Source organism: Tachysurus fulvidraco, chromosome 15, assembly GCF_022655615.1.
Source record: "Tachysurus fulvidraco isolate hzauxx_2018 chromosome 15, HZAU_PFXX_2.0, whole genome shotgun sequence".
NCBI classification, from domain to species: domain Eukaryota; kingdom Metazoa; phylum Chordata; class Actinopteri; order Siluriformes; family Bagridae; genus Tachysurus; species Tachysurus fulvidraco.
The window spans coordinates 362501-385419 of record NC_062532.1 but is presented as its reverse complement, the minus strand read 5'-3'; the positions used below and the strand labels follow the sequence as shown (position 1 = coordinate 385419).

General features: G+C 43.3%; 1 protein-coding gene across 6 annotated transcripts in view; it reads left to right on the top strand.

Annotated features, from left to right (window-relative positions):
• unc5a (unc-5 netrin receptor A) overlaps positions 1–22919 on the top strand; it is a 187475-nt gene that overhangs the window by 108584 nt on the left and 55972 nt on the right. For 4 of the 6 annotated variants that reach the window (XM_027138155.2, XM_047800459.1, XM_027138156.2 and 1 more), the window contains 4 exons: positions 14029–14172; positions 16343–16446; positions 16939–17119; positions 20635–20802. In XM_027138155.2, the coding sequence (XP_026993956.2) occupies positions 14029–14172; positions 16343–16446; positions 16939–17119; positions 20635–20802 (597 nt within the window). The remainder of the gene's footprint in view (positions 1–14028; positions 14173–16342; positions 16447–16938; positions 17120–20634; positions 20803–22919) is intronic. The other 2 variants (XM_027138158.2, XM_027138157.2) reach the window with 1 other exon arrangement.

Here is a 22919-nt window from a genome sequence, read left to right as displayed (position 1 = left end):
GTGAGGTCATTTTGGTTAAGTCTCTTTGGGTAAGGATAAAGAATTTTTGGATTTTTTGGACGTGATGGTCTGGCGGTCAAGGCGCTGGGTTCCTAATCAGAAGGTCGGGGTTCAAGACAAGACACCAACAAGTAATATACGTTGGGTCCTTGAGCAAGACCCTTAACCTCACCTGCTCCAGGGGTGCCACATGATAACTGACCCTGCACTTTGACCCCAGGCTCATAATTGTCATTAAACATGTACAAGTACAAGGCAATGAAATGCAGTAGTTTTCGCATATCCCAGGTTACGGGGTCAGAGCGCAAGGTCAAGCCATAGTACGGCACCCCTGGCGCAGGTGAGGTTAAGGACCTTGCTCAAAGACCCAACGTTGATATCTCAGCATCTTGTGGGCTCGAACCCTGACCTTCTGATCAGGAGCCCAGCACCTTAACCGCTGCACCATCATGCCCCTATGCAAAAACTAGGGAAGAGGTGGCTTAACTGGTTAAGGCTCTGGGTTGTTGATCAGAGGATCGGGGTTCAAAGCCAAGCTGCCACTGCTGGGCCCTTGAGCAAGGCCCTCAACCCTCCCTGCTCCAGGGGTGCTGTATCATAGCTGCCCTTGCACTCTAACCCCAACCTCTTCAGTTGGGGTATGTAAAGAAAAGATTTCCACTGTGCTGTAATGTATATGTGGCGATAATAAAGGCTTCTATTCCCCCGTTCTTCTATTCTATTCTATCTTCTATATTTATTTTCCTTTGTAGTTTATTACCAAACGCAGTATGACGTCTTTATCCAACTAAATATCTGCTCAGCTTCGGACACTCGAGTGAGTAGCTAGTATCCGTAACTGTACATTAGACTACATACTGTACATATGACTCCATATGCTTAACACAGAGTAACATTCAATTCATTAGCATTTTCCCAACTTGACGCTCATTAAAGCCGTTAAAATCTGCCGCTAAGTTCCGAACCAGGCGAAGTCCTTTAATAGCCTCGAGGCTTTCATTTTTAGTCTGAAGAAAGAAAAAAAAATTAAAAACACATCTGAACTGAATGGACCTGTTCATGACTAACAGAGTGCCTTCAGGGAAGCTGAGACCAAATCTGTAACGAGTTGCTAAAGAATAATTCTCACTTCTCGGACTTATTGTCACTGCCAGCACGCTGGAACCTAAATAATTTCAGCTTAATTGCTCACAAGATGGGCAAATAATGAGATCCAGCTTTGCAAATCGTTTTTTTTTCTATTCAGACTTTTGAAGCAGCACTGATTTTATTTCTCAGTAACGAATAGAGCAGACTGGAGGTGGTTAGTTTTCAATCAGTGTGAAATAAAATATGTATTTATAAAAAAAATAAAAAAAAATCAATTACAATTAAAATTTTATTAATTTGCAGAGGTGTAGAAACCAAGTTTTTTTTTTTTCCCTTTTATCGACGTATTACAGGGTTTAATTGAACCTTTTCCTTAAGAGACTTTTCTTTTCGAGAGACAATGAAACGATGCGTTTAAACATTATCAGGCATCAGGGACCAAATAGCTCTCTCTGAAATGCAAATAGAACATCCAGCGAAGGCTTAAACACGATATTTAATGGGCCATCAGAGGAAGATCAAGCCATCATCTCAGACGGAGCTGATACGTCTAAAGGCCGCGTGCTAATGAACAGGAAGAAACCAGAGAAGCAGCGAGCGGACGGTCGACTCCTAAATGAGTCGTAATGGGCTCCACCACCTGCGAGGCATCGATCAATAGCGATGGGGCTAATTGATAAGGCGTTATTAGCAGCGTTTCGGGTAATGGGCATTGTATTTCATCCTGTCTGCGTGGGTGATGCGGCCCGAGCTTGGTGACGAGGCAACGGAAACAGATGGCAAGGTCAGCGGCGGCGAGAATCCAGCTGCCAGGCAGTCTTACTCAGGTCACAGCCAACGCTTGAAGCTGCACCTCTGCTGCATTACTTTATAAGCGGAACTAAAAATACGAGTTAAAACGTGATGACGGGACACGGAGCAATGAATCAGAGATAAAAATGCTTTCTTTTGTTTCATAATTTCCAGTAACAGGACAGTGAACTGAAGGCGTTTATTCCCTTTATACCGCAGCGATTTGTCATTTGCACTTTTTATACATTTATAGTTACATTTAATGATGTGTTCCACTTATCAGTTCTCTCATAGCAGCTATACTGTAAATCTCTCTGTCGTTCCTTCACACACGTTTTGTTTTTCTGTTTGACATTCATCAGGAAAGCCTTTCTAGAAAGTTCCAAAACTGGCACCAGAGACTCCTTCGGGTTAATGTTGAATACTTATAAATGGTAAATAATCCTGTCTAACTGTAAAACCGATACTGTATTAAAATAAAATCTTGGACTTTTTGTAAGAAAGTGAAACAACAACTGCTGACCAAACGCGATGAAGTATTCAAGCGGCGCTGAGGTAAAAAAAATAAACGAAGGAGAAACTCTTCCTTGTGGAAATAAAAAAGCAGTATCTTCTGACCTTGGTGAAATTTGGCTTTAGGCTTTACATCAGTGGTAAAACAAATAGTAAATAAAAACAGCTTCCATTCAAGAAATAAACAAATAAAGAAAATACAAAGCAGGACAACAAGGTTAGCGGAAACGGATCAAGTGTTCCGCTCAAAATGTGTAAAAAAATAACAAAAAAAAACACTGTCATAGACAAGGAGAAATGCTTTTCCTGCATAAACTGGGCGTCTCGCCATCTCCCTCACAAGGGAGAGATCTGGTGCGTAAAAAAAATGACAAAAAAAACGCCTCGAATAAGTAAACAGGGCTTATTACATCAACCCAAAAAGGTTCTATCGATAGCTATACAATTACAAAGCATGCTGAAGTGTTCGAGTCAGGGCTCTGTGCGGGACACTTAAGATCTTCCACTTTAACCTTCGTGGACCTCGGTGTACAGCATCGAGATGCTGCATCAAGACGCTGGAGAAGGTTCGAGTTCCAGAGAAGAGAAATTAGAAACTTCCAGCATCTCAAATTAAGACTCCCTCCACGCCCTGATCTGCTCAGGCGGTCAGTATAGCTGCTTTGTATCGTTTCTTAAGACCAAAAAAAAAAAAAAAAGAAACAGTCAGCCTGGAGCTGTGATGATTCACAACCTGATAGATGTCAAGCCATCTGCTATTAGTGGAGTCATTTCTGTTTTTTTTTTTTTTTTTTTTTCCTTCCTTCCTTCCTTTTCCTTAACAACAATGGTAGCCTCTTGTTTCTCTCAGTGTAGCGTCCACATCCCACGCAAAATCCATTTCGATTCCAACCCACAGCTTACAGCCAGGAAGTAATTACTTCTGGCCGAGCGCAGCGTCCTTGTTGTTGTGCGCAATGCAATCTGGACCAACAGCAGGAGCATGATAGAGATTCCCGAGCATTTATTTTTTCATTCGGCTGCAAATTTGCTGAAGAGGGCCGCTGGGCTGTCACTCCTCCTGCACGCATGCAGGCTGTATTGTTGATGTGTATTATTATCAGGAAGTGATGTCGCTATTATGAATTGCTGTGATGTGGATACAGCGGAAAGTGTCAGGAGGCTTCCAGACTCCAATTTCTTCTGGACACTTTGAGCCGATAAATTGTCTGTTGTTATCATTTGACTCTTTCTCTCTCTCTCTCTCTCTTGCTGTCTCTCTCTCTCTCTCTCTCTCTCTCTCTCTCTCTCTTTCTCTGTCTTTCCCGAAGAAGCTCTTAAACCCCTGTTTTGATTCCTTTAACCTCTGAGCGAGCGTGCCGTCTTTTTTTTTTCCCCCCTAACTCTTTTCTTAGCTCTTTAATTAGCGTGCAGGTCTTTACCAGGTGGCTCAGGTACTTATCACTTATCAGGTGAGCTGTCTCTCACAGGTCCTCCTCATCAGCACCTCGGCTTATAAATAGATGAGCTCGGCGGCGACGGAGACGTGACGGCTTAATAGTCAGCCGGGAGTTTTGATTGACGGAGGAAGCTAACGGGTCGAGGCCGCTCGCATAGCGCCGGCGCGTGAGAGGATGGCACGCACGTGTGTCCTCGCACGCTGTCATGTCACGCTACGTGTTCACGCTCTTGTGATGGTGACGGGTTTGGACAGGACGCTGTTTTGACAGCAAAGAGGCGACGTGGCGTCGTTATTGCGTAACCTTTACCTTATATCCTTCTGCACTTTGACAGCAAACACTGTGTCGTTTCTTTTATAGTGTCACAGCGCTGTCGAGGCGTCAGAAGGTGTTGATTAAAATCACAGGTTTTTCTTTATTATTGAGGTGTTTATTATTATTGACGGTTCACTGTGCGTGTAGAATCTGATGGTCTCACACCTTCAGGGTTTAGGGTTCGATTTCTGCCTCTCTCCTCTGTGGGTGGAGTTGCATGATCTCCTAGTGCTTCATGGGTTTCCTCCAGGTTCTCTGGTTTTCTCCATCGGTCTAAAGACATGCGAAGTGGGCTAAATGGCATGTCAAATGAGTGTCTGTCTCCATATTGTGGATGGATGGATGGATGGATGGATGAACAAATATATTTGATGGATAAAGGGATGGATGGGGATGAAGGGATGTATTGGATAGGATGGAGAGATGCATGGATGGATGGTGGATGAAGGAGTAGACTGGATGGATGGATGGATTGATGAAGGGATGGCTGGATGGATGACAGAATGGCTTGCTGGATGGATGGATAGATGGCTGGATGGATGAAGGGATGGATGGATGAAGGTATAGATGGGATGGATGGATGGATGGATGAACAAATATATTTGATGGATAAAGGGATGGATGGGGATGAAGGGATGTATTGGATAGGATGGAGAGATGGATGGATGGATAGTGGATAAAGGAATAGACTGCTTGGATGGATGGATGGATGTATGGATGGATGACAGGATGGCTGGCTCGAAGGATGAAGGGATGGATGGATGAAGGTATAGATGGGATGGATGGATGGACAGATGTATGTAGAAAAGATTGGATGTATGGATGGAGAGATGAAGGGATGTATTGGATGGGATGGATGAATATGTCTGTAGTAGCTACTTTATTTCATAGATAATAGGGTGAAGATGTTTAACATTTATGGAAGGAGTCTAATGTCAGTGCTTCTGTCAGAGTTTCTGTCTCTTAACACGAAAAGGAAAGAAAGAAAGAAGAAATAAGAGTGGCTAGTGATGGAGCTATAATGTAATCTGGCTAGTTTTTAGCTTTTAAATGTAGCTTTTATTGCTTATAACATTATAAATTAACTATTGGAATTGGAAACTTCCTGTGATGTGAGAGGAATAAAACAAGAGTAATTCTTCATCTCCACCATTGTCCGCGATTATTTTCCCATAACTGCACATCCTCAAAAAACGCCTCAGACCTTTCATCGTGACACGTCTTTATGCTAATTGGGTTACCTTAACTGCACCCCGCCAAGATGAAGGTGTCGGGCAAAAGAGCAGCCTTCCCCAGTGCTTCATTACTATCTGCTAGCAGATGGACACCTTTAGCACATACCTGTAGCATCGCTAATTTATTACCTGTGACGCATATTAAAGAGGAGACGTTTTAGCAACAAGCTCACTCCTAAGCATGAGTCTGAACAGAATCTCGCTCGTAATTCTCACAGATAAAAAATAAATAAATAAATAAATACCCCGAACGCTAGCATGCCTAGCACAGGACTGTTTGGGACTAATTAGCGCGATTTAATTTGCCTTGCCCACTTCTCCCAAAGGTATCATCGCTCTGAAATCATCTCGCCTGTTAGATGGAGAGAAACTCGACCATCCGTAGCTAGCGTTATTCAATTAGCGTATTTGTTAATTGGCGCTCATCTTTTTCGAGGTTAAACGGACACAGAAGGGGAAAAAAAAAAAGACTTGTTTCTTTGCCTGAGATGACAGAGCACAAGCTTTGGCTTTTAAATACATTTTGAAAAAAAGAATTTGAGCAAATTAGAGTATTGGCAGCCTGGAAAACTGTGAACACCTGTGTGGCTAAGACGAAGAGATGGCTTTGTGGCACGCACACACACACACACACACACACACACACACACACACACACACACACATGAACACACAGAGATCTTATATCATAACGATCTGAACCTCACAGTCCCCAAGGGGCAATTTAACATGAAAAGTGTGAATGGATAAATACAATTGACATCAGAAATCCAATACCAATCCATGCTGCTCGCATAGCGAGGTGTTGATGGCTTTAAACAACAACGAAAAAAAGAATCAATCAACAGTCTGGTGTCAGATTGAACTTCCACTAACCTTGGCTCTGCTTATTTTAGTAAATCTGAGCGTGTTATCTGTCAGTCTGTGTTTTTTAATTGGAGGAAAAAAATGGCTGAAAGATTTTCTCAGATTTGTGTGAATGTAATTGTAAGGCTAACAGGTTTAAACCTTGCTTTTAGCTGATTACCCTGTAGATCTCACTGCATAGATCTCACACTTTAGATCTCACTGTGTGGAGCTCTCTCTGTAGATCTCACTGCGTAGATCTCACACTTTAGATCTCTCTGTGTAGAGCTCTCTCTGTAGATCTCACTGCGTAGATCTTACTGCGTAGATCTCACTGTGTAGGTCTCACACTTTAGATCTCACTGTGTAGAGCTCTCTCTGTAGATCTCACTGTGTAGATCTCACTGTGTAGATCACACTGCGTAGATCTCACACTTTAGATCTCACTGTGTGGAGCTCCCTCTGTAGATCTCACTGCGTAGATCTCACTGCATAGATCTCACACTTTAGATCTGTCTGTGTAGAGCTCTCTCTGTAGATCTCACTGCGTAGATCTTACTGCGTAGATCTCACTGTGTAGGTCTCACACTTTAGATCTCACTGTGTAGAGCTCTCTCTGTGGATCTCACCGTGTAGAGCTCACTGTGTAGATCTCACACTTTAGATCTCACTGTGTAGAGCGCTCTCTGTGGATCTCACTGTGTAGAGCTCACTGTGTAGATCTCACTGTGTAAAGCTCACTCTGTAGATCTCACTGTGTAGATCTCACTGTTTAGATCTCACACTTTAGATCTCACTGTGTAGAGCTCTCTCTGTTGATCTCACTGTGTAGATCTCACTGTGTAAAGCTCACTCTGTAGATCTCACTGTGTAGATCTCACTGTTTAGATCTCACACTTTAGATCTCACTGTGTAGAGCTCTCTCTGTTGATCTCACTGTGTAGATCTCACTGTGTAGAGCTCACTCTGTAGATCTCACTGTGTAGATCTCACTGTGTAGAGCTCACTCTGTAGATCTCACTTTGTAGATCTCACTGTGTAGATCTCACTCTGTAGATCTCTCTCTGTAGGTCTCACTGTATAGATCTCTGTATATAGATCCCACTCTGGAGGCCTCACTGTAGATCACCATCTAGAGATCTGATTACTTTTTTCCTCAACAAACACATTTGTGTTCATTTTTAATCTGTATTGATTGTATTTTTCAAACATTACATATCATTTTTTGTTTGGTATTTATAATTTATTGATCTTCTCATCAGTTTTTTTTCACAAGTATTAAGCCTTTTTAGGGCTCTTTATTTCGGTAGATCTTATGCGAGTTTTCTGAAAGCATCATCCTTTCAAGAGCCTTTTCCCCTGAACCAGCCAGGATTGATTAGCTCCAGTTTTGCTCCAGCATTGAATAATCCATCACAAAGGCTGGGATGATGGGCTTGTGGGCAGCGAAATCAAAGCTGAGGCCGTGCCTGATGGAGCTTCTCAAAGACGTCCGCCTAAAAGCTGGTCTCGAGGTGAAGAAATTAGCACATACTTTGCTAACATGCATGCATTTATAACGGAGCTGTAGGTTTCCAGTCCTGTTTTCAGGTCAAGGCCGAGCCTAATGCAGTTATTAGTGACATCTCAGGATTGTGTAATCGATATAAACATCGCGCCCGGGATAAAAGACAGCCATGTAATCAAAGTGCTGCACTCTCGCTAGTCTGTGAGTATATTTGACGTCCATTTGGGGCGACGTTATTCGGCTGGTTAATGCGTTTTAAATGGATCTGTTGTGTTTACGCCTGGAAATCGGCACCCTAATGATAAACATCATTACCACCTTTGGGAGGATAACGCAGGTGATGGCGCTCATTATGGGTAAGGTCAAGTGTACTGGAGTGCAGCGCTTCATTATGTCAATGAGAAGAAAATGACAAAAATGATTTAAAAAAAAAAAAAAAAAAAGCTTTTCTGTTCGTGCAGTTTGAACAACCCCCTCTCCCGCCCTCCACCACCCCCTCTCACCTCTCCCTCCCCTCCACCACCGCCCGCCTCTCCGCTCTCCCTCCCTCCCGACCCCGACCCCATTGGCAGAGGAGCGTCTGTTGGAAGTCACTCAGTCGCTCAACCCTAATCCTGATGAATCTCAGTGCCAAGAACACAAACACCGCCACCCCTCCACCCCTCACCCCCACCCTCAGCGCCTCCAGGATGTCCGTCGTCTGCTCGCAGCCCTAATTGAATTTCCTCGTTCACAATGAAAACACGCTCTAACCTGCCGAGTTTCGAGCCGCACCCTCGATAAACAAACGACCCTCACGGAATTGGGGTCAGCAGTAGGGGGGAAAAAAAACAAGAGCGATAAAAATGAAAAAGTTGGCTTCATGACGTTCGTACCAGGTCTGTGTGTATTTGCACACACACACACACACACACACACACACACACACATACACAGAGACATAGACATTGTCCTCCAGCCACCTCTTGGCACTTTTAGGAGCTCATGGGGAACAGCGACTCACACTGAATAGATTTGGTTTGTGAATAATGCATGGTGTTGCCACCTAGTCATGGAGCTCTCGCACTCTCTCTCTCTCTCTCTCTCTCTCTCTCACTTGGGGACAGACAGCAATCCACTCTTACATGATGTTCACTTCAGCTCATGATGTAATGTGGAGCACCGTGTCCGTAAACCAGAGCGGGAGATCTTAGGCCCTGATGGGTCTGATTCAGGACAGCTGCAACTTTCTGGCAGACCTCTAGGGGTCTATCACAGATACCATACTGCACATATTGCCCTCAGTAGGCTCCAACAGTCTAAACTCATTTACTCGTTTATTTAGATTTTATAAATCAGCATCCAAGAAGTTATTTCTTTTTTTCACTCAGCTGTGATGAGTAAGTAAGGACTAGAGCGTTCTGTTGTCGGAAAATAATCGACGATAGGTCGTTGTGCCGGAGCAGAGATACTAGGAGGTGTTACCATGGCAACGTTCATCTTAATCCAACAATAGCCTGCAGCGATTTCTGAGTGTCTAGTGAACCACAGTAATGATCTAAATAATGTGGGTGGGGCCTGATATGCTAATGAGCCTATTTGATTGATAGCCCTCTATTCGCGGCGCACAAAATGTCATACACGCAGAACAGTTGGAATTTTCTTTTGAGAATTAATTTCTTCATTATTTGAGGGATTAAACTCCACCCATGCTGTAGATCACCAAAATGCTTTCTTTCGTTCTTTCTTCTTTCTTCTTTGTTGCGGTCGGGCGGCGGGCGGGGGGGGAGGGCGGGGGCGGGGCGGGCGGCGGGCGGGCGGGCGGGCGGCGGCGGGGACCGAGCGAGACAGGGGCGGGCGGGCGGGGGGGGGGGGGCGGGGGGCGGGCGGGGGGGCGGGCGGCGGCGGGCGGGCGGGCGGGCGGGCAGGCGGGCGGGCGGGGAGGGAGGAGAAGCGGGCGGGGGGGGCGGAGGGGGGGGCGGGGGAGGGGGGAGGGAGGGGGGGAGGGGGGGAGGAAGAGAGAGAAAGGGGGCGGGGGAGGGAGGGCGGGAGGGAGCGAGCGGGAGGGAGGAGGGAGGGGGAGGGGGAGGGAGGGAGGGGGGAGGGAGGAGGGAGGGAGGAGGGAGGGAGGGAGGGAGGGCGGGAGGGGGAGGCGGAGGGAGGGGGAGGGAGGGAGGGAGGGAGGAGGGAGGGAGGGAGGGATGAGGGGAGGCGGGAGGGGAGGAGGAGGAGGGAGGGGGGAGGGGGCTGGGGGAGGGCTGGCGGGAGGGAGGGAGGGAGGGGAGGGAGGGAGTGAGGAGGAGGGGAGGGGCAGGAGGTCGGGCGGGAGGGTAGTTCTTTCTTTCTTTCTTTCTCTCTTTCTTTTCTTCTTTCTTTTTTCTTCTTCTTTCTTTCTTTCTTTCTTTCTTTCTCTCTTTCTTTTCTTCTTTCTTTTTTCTTCTTCTTTCTTTCTTTCTTTCTTTCTTTCTTTCTTTCTTTCTTTCTTTCTTTCTTTCTTTCTTTCTTTCCTTTTCCCCATTTGTGTATTATGTGTAGATGTTTAGCACTGTAACTGCACGCTCTATATTATTCCCCGTGCACATTTTTTTTATTCCAGTTCATTAATACTACATCTGGTTGAATCCCATAAAAACAAAGCACTGATTGGTGCGAGTCAGACTTTGATCAGATCAGTGGGGATTAGTCTGGAACAAGCCTCATGTCTTTGTGTATAAACGACAAAGAGCTCAGCTGCCAGGATTTTTTGTGATCCTTACATCAAATTTATTTGCTATCGGTCCGACATTAAGATCGGCTCTGATATGATATTTGTCTGATACATGGAGCGCTTATTAAATTTTCCCCTTTCCAGATAAGCAGATGCTTTTTGGTCCATCCCCAGAGCACCTGGTTTTAAATCTAAAAGCTTATCCACCACACAGAGATCTGGAGATCCTTTCTTTTGTGTTAAAACCAGTGGAAAACGTCTTACAGATGGAATTGCGATGGAATCCAAGCGGCTCAAACTCTGGCTGGATGGGTGTGGTCTAATATGCTAATGAGTATACTGCGCTTCTCAATTAGAACAGCTGGAACAAAAAAGGGACACGTCCAAAAACGTACTTCTAAATAAATAAAATGTATAAAATAAACGTACATTTAGGAATCATTCTAAATAAAATAATAAATTAAAATAATTTTTAAAAAAAACAATACATTTGTACAATAGACAAACAATCAATACATAGACAAACCTCATTTGCATAAATAAATACATTTAGGAAATTGTCCAACACGTAAAATATGTATGAGTCTCAGCTGTCAACTGCTATTAAATAAATAAATAAATGAAATACGGCATTTAAAAACATGAACAGTGTCGTAGATCTGAGCAGGAACCACAGCATCATTCAAGCTCCGCCCCCTTTTTCATTAAAAGGCTGTGATTTTGGATGTGCAGCCACTCAGATATAGAAAGTTCAAGTATTCACACGAGACCCGAATAAACCTCATTAGAAAGCGGTCACAGATTTCAGTTCAGACCCTTGCGGCTGATGACGGCGGAAGGTTGCGAGTTCAAATCCCACAACTGGCACGAGAGCCACTTAACAATTTCCCTATCAGGATTTTTAACGGATATCAAGAGCCATTTAATTTGGAGTGACTACTGCATGTCTTTTTTTTATATATATAATATTTCTTCTCTTGCCGGGCGTAATTAGGTTGACATCTCCCCTGTGTGAGTGATAGCAAGACTTCAGTTCCGTCTGCTGTCCTCAGTCTTCTCTTCAATTACGGTCACACTGTCCTGTGGCTCTCGCGTGGAATTCTTACAGCTTTCCCCGTCGCCAGTCTCCTCTGCTAATCTTTTATTATAAAGTTTTACCTGACTGTACATCGTGCAGCAAGGCGTGTCGTGCTACGAGATCTCGCCGTAACGCACAACCGGCCGAACGCAGCGGCAGAGTCATGTTTATGAAATAAAGGTCGCTTGGTGAAGGAGAGTACAGGCAATTAGGGGGAAAAAGAGCGCCGCGAACAAACAAAATACAATTAGGAAAGCAATCTGGGCTGGAATTGGCTTTCCCTCAAAGAGCCGGGCCCTTCAAATAATTGCGTTTCACTTTTTAACACAAACAATAATTAATGCGGCTGAAAACCATCACGTTTAACCGCGATGAGCTTCGCATATATATATATTCTATCAGGAGCCGGGGTGGATTTTAGTCCCACTGTGTTCTCTCAGAGCAAATACGCAAGTTTGTTCCGAGATTGGTCTGGGAAGCAGAATCCTGTCTGAACGCTCATCAGGAGATCATCGGTAGATCATCGGGTGATCATCAGGCGATTATCAGGAGATCATCGGGTGATCATCGGGCGATTATCAGGAGATCATCGGGTGATCATCGAATGATAATCAGGTGACCATCGGGCGATCATCAGAAGAGCATCGGGCGATCATCAGGAGAGCATCGGGTTGTTTCTAAGTGACCTGTGTCCCATTATGCCATTGGATAATGATGATTTAAGGCATATATGTACTTTATTTATTTATTTATTTGGATTTTTTTTTTATTGTCATTCATTAGCTACTTGTTGACCTTGTAGGGTCAGGAAACGAGTGCCTCGATTGATTTTTACATAATATCACACTCGATGCTCGTTTCTATAGCCGTGTCCACCCAAAAGGACGTGGAGAAGCTCTCCAGGAAAACACGACACGCATTTTAAGCGAGAGAACAAGGAGCGAGTGTGAGGGGACTTGATAAAGCGAGAGACACGGACATCCTCAAGGTCACGCTTTTGTATTAAGAGATGAGCGATAGCCAGAGGGGAGATATCACACAGCCGCTGAGATAATGCAAAGAAAAATTATCTCAGTCTAATCTTCCTTTACACACACACACACACACTTTCCCCTCCTTACTAACGGCGAATGCGTAACGCGCTCCAGTCTTTCTGTTGATGGTTAACTCTGATGGCATTCATTCATAACTGTCAGCTCCGAATTGAATTATTTTGTGGGATGACTTCACACCACTCGCGTAGGCTATACTCACTGAGCCGAGGCAGCTGACAAATTGTCACAATATCTAATGATTTTATTCCCCCCACCCCACCACCACCACCCTTTTAGAATCCATTTAGGGTTTTTTAAGATCGACGTTCATCAGCTCGTTCATGGAAGGAGAAAAAAAAACCAGAACATCCATGTCCTTCAGAAAGCCCACAGAGAGCTCCTACACTCCGATTAAAGGCTTCTCGATTTAAAACTGTGCCACAGAAAATCTCCATTTGAAGTCCAGAGCCCCAATTTTTTTATTAAATAGAGAAATAAAATAATAATGTAAACAGCAAAAAATGTAGATGCATTGATTTCATGTTTCTTCTTTCCCCAAATCCAGAAAAAAAAAATCAAGAAAATTCACTTTACAAAAAAATAAATAAACAAAACAAAAATAATGAATTTTATTTTGGATTCCACTTTTATAAGAGGTATTTTAAGGTTTGAAGTCAGAGCTATAAAGTCTTTTTTTTTTTTTTTTTTAAAGAACCGATTTTTTAATCTATATCCTCAAAACGAGAGAATTATTATTATTATTATTATTATTATTATTATTATTATTATTATTATTATTATTATTATTAATTTATTTTAATTAATTTATTTGTTTGTCTATTTATTTATTTATTTATTTATTTATTTATTTATTTATCAATTTGCTTCTATGGAACTTTAAAGAAACAATTTCCCATAAAATATAGATATTTAAATCTAAAGGAAAAATACACCAAGCAAAATAACCTTGAAGGACTTCTATAAGACATTTATTTCTTTCTTTTTCTAGACTTTAGATGCTCAAATCCAATGAATTTTACAACAAAAAGCACCATGTAAAAGCAAAAAGCATTTCCTTTTTTTTTTTTCTTTTATTGAACCCATTGCCTTAAGTACTGAGGATTCTTTTATGATTTGTCTTAACGCTGAGGTATTTTAAGGTGCCATGTTGAACCCAGAACACTCAGACCATTACAGCATTACAAGCAAACCTGAAGGAAGGATGTTTTTTTTTTCCCAGAAAAAAAAAATGTGTGGGCTTTAAAAAAAAAAAAAAAAAAAACATATATACTGTATAATGTTTTTTTTTGTTTGTTTGTTTTTTTTTGCAAAAGTGTTTTGCAGTTCCAAGTTGTGCCCAAACACTAAACCCATCAATCATCCAAAGAGCCCTGAGCGAATGTCTATTCCAGAAGCGTCAAGCTTCTCAAATCCAAAAGTACATTCTGAACTTTTCATGTTTCTTTTAAAATGCATGATGTTCATCTTCCTTAGGTTTCCCAGTGATGCAGGTGAAGATTGATATCTCACGCCAGCAGGTGGAGAAGATCTTCGGGCTGGAGGATTACTGGTGTCAATGTGTGGCCTGGAGCACTACAGGAACCCAGAAGAGCCAAAAGGCTTATGTGCGCATCGCATGTGAGTAAACTCTAAATCCAGGGCATAAATTCCAGGGTTTATAATTCAACACGATTGAAAATGGACATGTTTTAATGTGTTCCATCAACTGAGACATGAAATGTCTGGAGTCCAGTTTTGCTTCTTTCGTCTTAAAGATCTAGCCAGTGTAAGCAGTGGATTGTCATCTAAAGTCTGTGGTTGGGGTAAAAGCACAGGCAGTGAGTGGGGCAAACAAGTGAGAGCCAAACGAGGAAGTACTTAAATTACAGGGCAAATGGGAAGTTGGTTGAGCTGAGGCACCAAACAGCTGATTAATACCGTCATTGGTGAAGGAAAAACATGTCTCATGGGCCACTTAGATTACCTAAAGTGTCATTTTTTTTTCACCTAAACACCTGGATAAATCTCTGCAGACCAAATATAGACCAGTGACCGCGGCCTACTGTAGTCACAGACCTCCATGGACCACTCCGGTCACTCAGTCTGAACGCTCACTGGGATTGGCCGGTCCCTAGAGTGAACCCTTTGAACTCCAGGCAGGAGGCGGGACTTCTACCCTGGACGGGATTCCATTTTCTAGCTTCAGTGCAAAAAAAAAAAAAAAACGAAATAAAATGTCAAATACATCAAAAACGAGTCATTTGGGTAAATGTGTCTCTTTCTTTTTTTTTTTTTCTTTTCCACAAACCATTTTCATTTAATGAGCCTCTTGCTCTTGTGGAATTTGGAATTTGTTCCTGACACTCTGTAATAAAAAATTGTTTTAGAATTGCATTTGGCCAATCAGTCTAAGCACTCGAGCCATGTGTTCCCCAAGGCTGATTGATTCAGATGGGTTTGTACGACTTATTTAATGTTTGATTGGGAAGTTTGATCGGAATAAGCCTGCGGCGTGGTAATCCACTAATCTGCGACGGCGCACTCGGTAATTGCCTCGAGAGGCCTCGCCGTTTCCATATCTGTCACCGTGATAATGCGATTAGGCTCCAGAAGAATCACGTGTGGGCCAGTTATCATGTGGCCTCACGCAGCAAAAGGGGGACGCTTCATTCTGCTGTTAATTTCTCACACAATGCAGAGTCGCCGCCAATCCATGGCTGTGTTTGTTGCTACCGAGAGCTCGTCGCAATCAAACCGGATTTGTCACGCGTCTCAGTGTGCTATTTCCAAACGTGCCACCAGAACAAAGAGGCTGTCGCTCTCTTCTTCGGCGTCAGATGTGCGGAGTCGAGACGCCGCTTAAGTCGCTCGGGATTTTTATAGCCCCGTTAATCTCATCGTAAACATGCGGCAGGAAGAGAAGCGGAAAAGAAGGGTCCGACCTCAATCGACTTCTGCCTGTCAGTTCAGGACTTTTTTTTTCGTCGTCCACCGTGTCGGCCCGAACCGTTAAATCCGTTTTAATTAAAGGGAATGAGGTGGAGCTCTCGTCAGCGATGCCTTGATTGTTCTGGACAGGCGTGCAGAATGACTGGCAGTGATGTCTTCACACAATAACTCCTTAACCTCTTCCCTTATACTCTGATATTTATTCCACCAAGCGCCATGGGTAGCTCTGTCAGTGATGAACATTTATGAACATTTATGCAGAAATTGTTTTGAAAAGCTTCTGTGCGACAACTCGAACTCTGAATATCGGCTGTAACACGATTTGGAGCATCGAATTCAATCTGAATCCCATCAACATTTGTGTCGGTAGCCTGTGGATATAGGATGCATGTGATGGTGTGTGCGTGTGTGTGTGTGTGTGTGTGTCCCTTGTATGTGTATGAAAAAAATGTACACTGTGTGTGAAACTGCTATGGAGAGATAATGCAATTGCCCTTGGCCCAGGGGCTACAGCACTCCACAAACGCATCCAAGCAGCTCTATATAAGCTCTAGGGCCTTTGTGTGGCTCCATCTCATACAGGTGGATCATGTTAAGCTCATAACAAACAAACAAACAAACAAACAAAAACGACGGCTGTAGACATGCCTGTCGACGCCTACACCATAAATGTCCTGGAGAAACCTTTGCCTCGCTGTCGTAACTACACTCGCCGTACGTCTTGTTGCTTTCGGAGGACATGTTCAAGGCTGTCCTGGTACTGTAACTGTTAAAAGATAAAGCATCAAAAGCTAACACTTGTTGATATTCAGTCACGCTATCCGCTTATCTAGACAATTTTCTTGCTCTTGCTCGACAGACCTGAGGAAAAACTTCGAGGAGGAACCACTGGGCAAAGAGGTGGCACTTGACCAGGAAGTGCTCCTGCACTGCCATCCACCAGAGGGCGTCCCGCCCGCCGAGGTGAGAGCATCTCGTTTATTGATGAAGCCATCTGCTAATTATGCCGCTCGTTTGATTTAGCCTCTCGTCCGTATCTCCACACGAGAGGTTCGGCTCTTCCTTTTTTTTTTTTTTTTTTTGGCACATCCATTAGTTCCATTAATAATGTAGGCAGTTTTGCAGAGGGCACAGGACCGGACCAGACTGCGTCCAGCTGCTTCCGTTCACGCTGCTCAACCGAGCGGCTTAATAACAACAGCAGCTACCACAGACGTTTGCCGCATGAAATATTCAGCTCCAAGCTGACTCTGTTCTGCCTGCCAACGTGTCCCTCAACCAGACTCAATACTCAATATTTCAGTTCAGGACTTTCTTTTTATTTATTTATTTTTTTCAGAGAAATTGAGTGTGCTAATCCTCTGTCCTGTTCCTCAATGACAAAATTAAACTCTTGTCTTGTCAAAGGGACATCAAACAGACACTGTGTGTGTGGGTGGATGTGTGTTTCTCCAGGTGGAATGGCAGAGGAACGACGAGTTGATCGACCCCAAGTCTGACCCCAATTTCTTCATCACAGTGGACCATAATCTCATCATCAAACAAGCTCGGCTGGCCGACACAGGCAACTACACCTGCGTGGCCAAGAACATTGTGGCGCGACGCAAAAGCTCCTCAGCTGCCGTGATTGTCTACGGTATGTCTTTTCTTCAGCTCCTCCACTCCACGCCTTTCATCTGGTCCACACACACACACACACACTCCGGAGATAGGGTCCGACCTCGAGAGGCAAGAGTAAATCACTCCAATCTTGGGTGATAGACAACTTGGTCTTGAGCGCAGAAAGAGGAGAGAAAAAAAAAAGCTTAAAATTGGCAAAAAAAAAAAACATTTAGCGCTAATCTCCTCATGCTAACTATAGCCGAACCAGCAAAATAAGTGGCTACGCTAAACTAATAACCTTTCAATGTTGGCTTACTTTAGTCAGACCTGGAATCTCACTCGTGACAAAAGTTTTTTTTATTTATTTAGTACAACTTCTCACTCACTAAGTTCTGATAGCTAGCTAGAAAACGTTGTAGCGACATACTGTAAAGGAGCCACAACTTCCGCTCCTCAAGAGTGACAAAACTAGAAAGATGGTACGCGTACACACTTAAAATATACAGTATACACATTTACAGAATAGCGTAATAGTTAAAAAGTGTTAGAAGATGCTAAAAGGTAGCTGATTTGACTCCGGTTTAAAACCGAATGTTTTATTGCGTACAGGTTGTTTAGCTTTGTGTATCTGGGTGCATATTTTGTTTAAGAAGCCATATAAAGAGTGAATGTCATATTCATGTATGAGAGAGAGACTCGATGCGGTTAGTAAACTAGCTAAGTAGCTAAGTAGCTTTAAAATATGTTCGATCACACATTCGGCTGCTCTGATATTAGCAAAAACGCACAACAACGTCTAGCCGGATGAAGCCCGATGTCACCAGCTCTAACACAGCTCAGATAACGGATTGCCCATAGAAGCTAGCTGACCTTTATTATTATTCACAGCCTTAGCTCATTTCTTACAGCAGGCAGAAGTCCCAGGACCCCTCGGACTAAAGCTAGCATATATTAAAGGCACGTAATGGGCTCGGCTAATCAGGGAACGGTCAGTCAGTCAGTCACACAAAAAAGAAATCGAGTCCCATGGGAAAAAGTTTAGCCTTTATGTTTTTTTTTGTTTTTTTTTAATGTAACTGCCGCTTAGCAACCGAGCTATCAGACTTAATGAGGCGGACAGGACAGTAACACCATGATTAAATACTAAAGAAGTCATTTATAAGGAGAAAGGAAAAGAAGGTTTGATTATTTTCTATTTTTTGCATCATTATTCTGAGTTTGCAAGTCAGTTTGTCTCCATTGTAAAAAAAAAAGAAAAATTAATAATTTATTACGGGCAACGAATATCTTTAGAAGTGATCATGTTGTTATTTATTTATTTATTTATTTATTTTCTCTCTCACCGGATTAAGACTTTGGTTTACTGGTGAAAAGCGTAGCCCGAGTTCTCGTTCATTGGCTGTGGTGTTATAAAGTCTGTTATTACAGCTTCGGGGGAAAAAAAAAAGGAGTAGAGATGCATTTTAACGAAGCCATTTTGACTTTGACGCTGCTCGACTGTGCGCTAAGAGGTAATCAGGGCCCTCGCACCAACCACCGCCACGCAATTTCCCTCTCAGCGGTGGGCAATCACTGGCACTAGAGAGGCTCCGGAAGTGATTCAGCCTGTGAATTAGGAGCCCTCAGCAGCCTGACTGGTGATCAGGGCTCGCTGACAACAAATCAGCCCCGAACTGAAGAAATCAGATTTCCTTTGAGCTCAGAGAGTGAAGCAGAATGGAGACGTGGAGCTTGATTAAAAACACAGTGTGAACTTTGGACCGGGAATCGTCACACAATCCTCCAGGCTTACGCCGTTCTCCAAAGTAACGTATCGATAGCCCGGACCGCGCGAGGGGCAGCGCGAGCCATGGCTAGCTTGTGGAAATGAAAGCGGTGTTAAAACGGGAGTGTTTTGAATCGAGTAATCAGTATGTGGTTCAGCCAGGGAGGCGCCTTTTAAAGAAGCTGATTGATTACAGCTGTTGTAGCTTGACAAGGGCAACAGAGCGATAGGATGTGCTTTAATTTTCACAGCACTGCCATTTTGTTGGGAAAATAAGAAAATAAATAAATAAATAAATAAAAATTCCACCAATTGCCTTTACTTAAGAATGCAGCCTAGCTTTAGCATAAGTGTTAGTATCGCTTTAGCATTAGCCTACTTCATTATCTCAGCTGTTTGTAAATCACAAACTATAAATCCTCCCGAAGTCAGTAGAAACGACACTTTACAGAAACGACAGGATGGGTTTAAGAGAAGATAACGTCTTGCCCAAGGGTGGCAGCAGAGGGCTCCAAAAAAATGACAAACTGCTCCTTTAATCATTCTGATCCAAAATATTAGTAACACTCGCTCCTTGTTTGCTTATTTTCCATCACCTTTGTTCACCATCGTTAATCAAAAGTTACTGTTGATGAATGCTGCACATTTGCGTCGAATGTATAGTGAATTTTACTTTTTTTTTTATTTTAAAAACGACAGGGTGGTGTGATGAAGAGGAGGAGGGGAGTGGGGTTACCGTTACTGGTATCAGATAACTGGTGTCTTTCTCTTGTCCCATAGCTATTTGATAACAACCTACTTCAAGCTAGTTCACTGTTAATCATTTAATGTCCGGCAGCTACAAACAGTCCTTACTTCATCTCACACTCTTTTTTCCTTTATTATTTAATAAGTGAGAAATTACTCAGCTTGTACTGGTAGCGAGAATCCTCCACCTTTCTGCAGACAATCTTATGCTTCTGGAGACTCCTTCCTTATTCTTATAGCGTTTACATAGTCTGACTGCAATTTTACTGCCAACACCAAATCAACTGGGAGATCTCTCTCTCGCTATCTCATGCAGAAATCTGGCAACCGTCAGGAACATATAAGTTACGCCAAACTGTTTATTCTAATAAATTCTTTCGCTGAGCCTTAGAACGAGACAAGTCCCGGTCAAAGTGTTCCGAGAACGCACACAATGTTTCTGGAAAAAACTTTATAATGAGGACGAGAGAAAGGCGAAGGCTTTATATATTTGTGTAGAAAAAGTTTGTTCTGTCATCTATAATGCACAACACATGTTGGTGCAATGGGAATGAAGTATCAGTAAAATAAATAAAGCATGAGCTTCGGCGTTAATACACCTAACAGCGATGAATTCTTCATTCTGATTGATCGAGGGGCTTCTAGAACAGCAAGAGATAGAAAGCGTCGTTGCTTTGGTATGTTGAGGAAGAACCGTAAGAAACACCGAGTTATTTAAAAAAAGGAGCTCGAAATAAAATAGAATGGAGATTGTTTTTTCTGTCCGCAGAGATGTGCGTGTTAGTAATTTGTCCTTAAAATATTGACGTCTCCGATAAACACTGCTAGACACAATGACACACAGACACACACACACACACACACACACACACACACACACACACACACACACACACACACACACAACATTACTGATTAATGAAGGAAAGAGGGACTGGTTTGTGTACGAGCTGCTGTAAGTAAGTAAGGCAGGGTTGAAGGTGTCGCTCGTCGGGTCTCCCTGACTTGCTGTGTTGGTTTCTTTGGTGGGCGAGCAGTGAACGGCGGGTGGTCCACATGGGCCACGTGGTCGGCGTGCAGCGCCGTGTGCGGCCGCGGCTGGCAGAAGAGGAGCCGGAGCTGCACTAACCCCGCCCCCCTGAACGGAGGCTCCGCCTGCGAGGGCCAGAGCGTCCAGACGAGCGCCTGCACGGCCACCTGTCCAGGTAAATGCCATTCGTGGTCGCTTCCTAGTGCGCCGAGTGGCAACAATGCCGAACCAAAAAAAAAACAGCTTAGACTAGCATAACTGGATTAACGAGGATAAATTAAGCTAATCTGCCGTCAGTAACATGCTAATCTGGTCTAAGCTGGGTTTTTTTGTGTAGTGGTGGAAGTGTGTGCCACAATTCTCTTTGCATTGTGCCTCACTGTGCCTCACTGTGCCTCTGACTTGTCATTCAGCTTCCCCGCCGCTACATCGTCCTGTCATCCAAGCTCTTTCCTTTCATTGCCAGATCACCGACTCGCCTAACGGAAACTTAAGCGAAAGCTTAGCACATCACTCACACCGAGCTCGAAAGACGAACAACTGACAGCAAGCAGCATCAGTTTCAGTCCTGCTTTACCGGCTTTAAAGACACTTCTATGAAGGCTATATTATGTTATTATAACACCTATATAACATGCTAGACATGCTCACATTCATAGTGCAGTGTAATTCTTTATTATTTACACAATGCTTATTATTACACCTTATAATGTCTGGGACACATTTTAATGCTAACATGCGTCAGGCATAACCTGTTATAACGCATTCATTACACATGACATACTGCAATATCATAATTCTACAGTTTTCTTCATTTTATTGGACAGGTTTTGGGACCGGTCTTGAGAATTGTGTTATAGCTGATGTTATAATGAGTTCACACCTCATATCGCATACGGTTACCCTTCCTAATGCTTTTTTTAATCGAGTGGCTTAAATGGGCTCGTAGTTCCTCGTGACTCGATCGTTAAACGTGGCCTTCATAGAAAGTGTGCTGAAAAGTTTTAACTAAACAAAAACAAAAGTACGGTAATCAAATTTCCAGCCAGGACGTCGCTCTCTGACACTTTGCTAGATTACGCGACTTTTACCTTCTGTAAAAAGGTCCGGAAAAATTACCTCAGGTAATACTAATCCCGTCCGAATCGACCCGCTGTAAATATGTACGCTAAAATTCCGCCATTTCCTGTTTAAAAGTAGTTTTTGGCGCGTTTTGCAAGCATGGAGGCACTTGAAACAGGAAGCAACGTCATACGCACACGACGACAAGGAGGTTACTGTGGTGCGTAATGCGAGTTACCCCTCCCACTTCTGCTAGTTTTACTGAGATGTCTTGTCCCGTGTGAATTGGCCAATTAATATTACAGACGTCCTGAGGTAAAATTGCATCACTCCACGTCCCCACGTAAAACTAGTCCCGTCCGAATAGAGCTTAAGTTAGTTTATGGCCAAAAGTGACATCACTGTAAACTTTATTAGAGATACAGATCATCACATTGAGCCTCCCAGCCACCAGGGGGCACTGTATGAAAGCATTGCTTAAAATAAATAAATAACTTTAAACCATATAAATAAAATAGCTTTGGATATAAAATGAATAAATGAATATAAAATGCACATACATTTAAATTTAAATAGGAAACACTGACGTGAGTAAGCATCAGGAGGCGGAGTCTGTGATTGATACCGAACCAAGCTGAGGTCAAAATAAATAAATAAATAAATAAATAAAATCTTCAGTTTATCAGCTAGTCAAATATAAAATGGCTGGCATAATAACGGTAAAGTATTTTAAAGAGAATCTGTAGATGAAGCGAACTCCGAAAGCAGATACGGAACACGTCCTGGCGGATGGAGCGGTCTTACCGGCTAGTCGAATTTTCAGCATGTTGGCAGTCGCTTGGCCTGGTGTGTGTGTGCTGTTTATTATTCATGGCTAAATCCTCCTGCTTTTTATTTGCTGTGCGTGCTTTGCTGTTGCCACACGTACACTCAGTGCTTCAGCCAGAGTTGGGGATATATACGGCCAAGCTGCTCGCTTGTGCATTCATGAGCATTAGTGTGCGATTTCACACAGTGTGTTTCTACTAACACACGCACACAAACACACACACACACACACACACACACACACACACACACATACACACCGAAGCCTGACTGGTTCCCCTCGGTTTTTATCGATCGTATGCAGTTTGAGATGGAGGTGCTGATGCTTTGCTTCCACAATGATGTCGGAGACACGACCCACTCCTGGCAGCGCGGTTCATCTCTAAAACAGCATTATGGGAG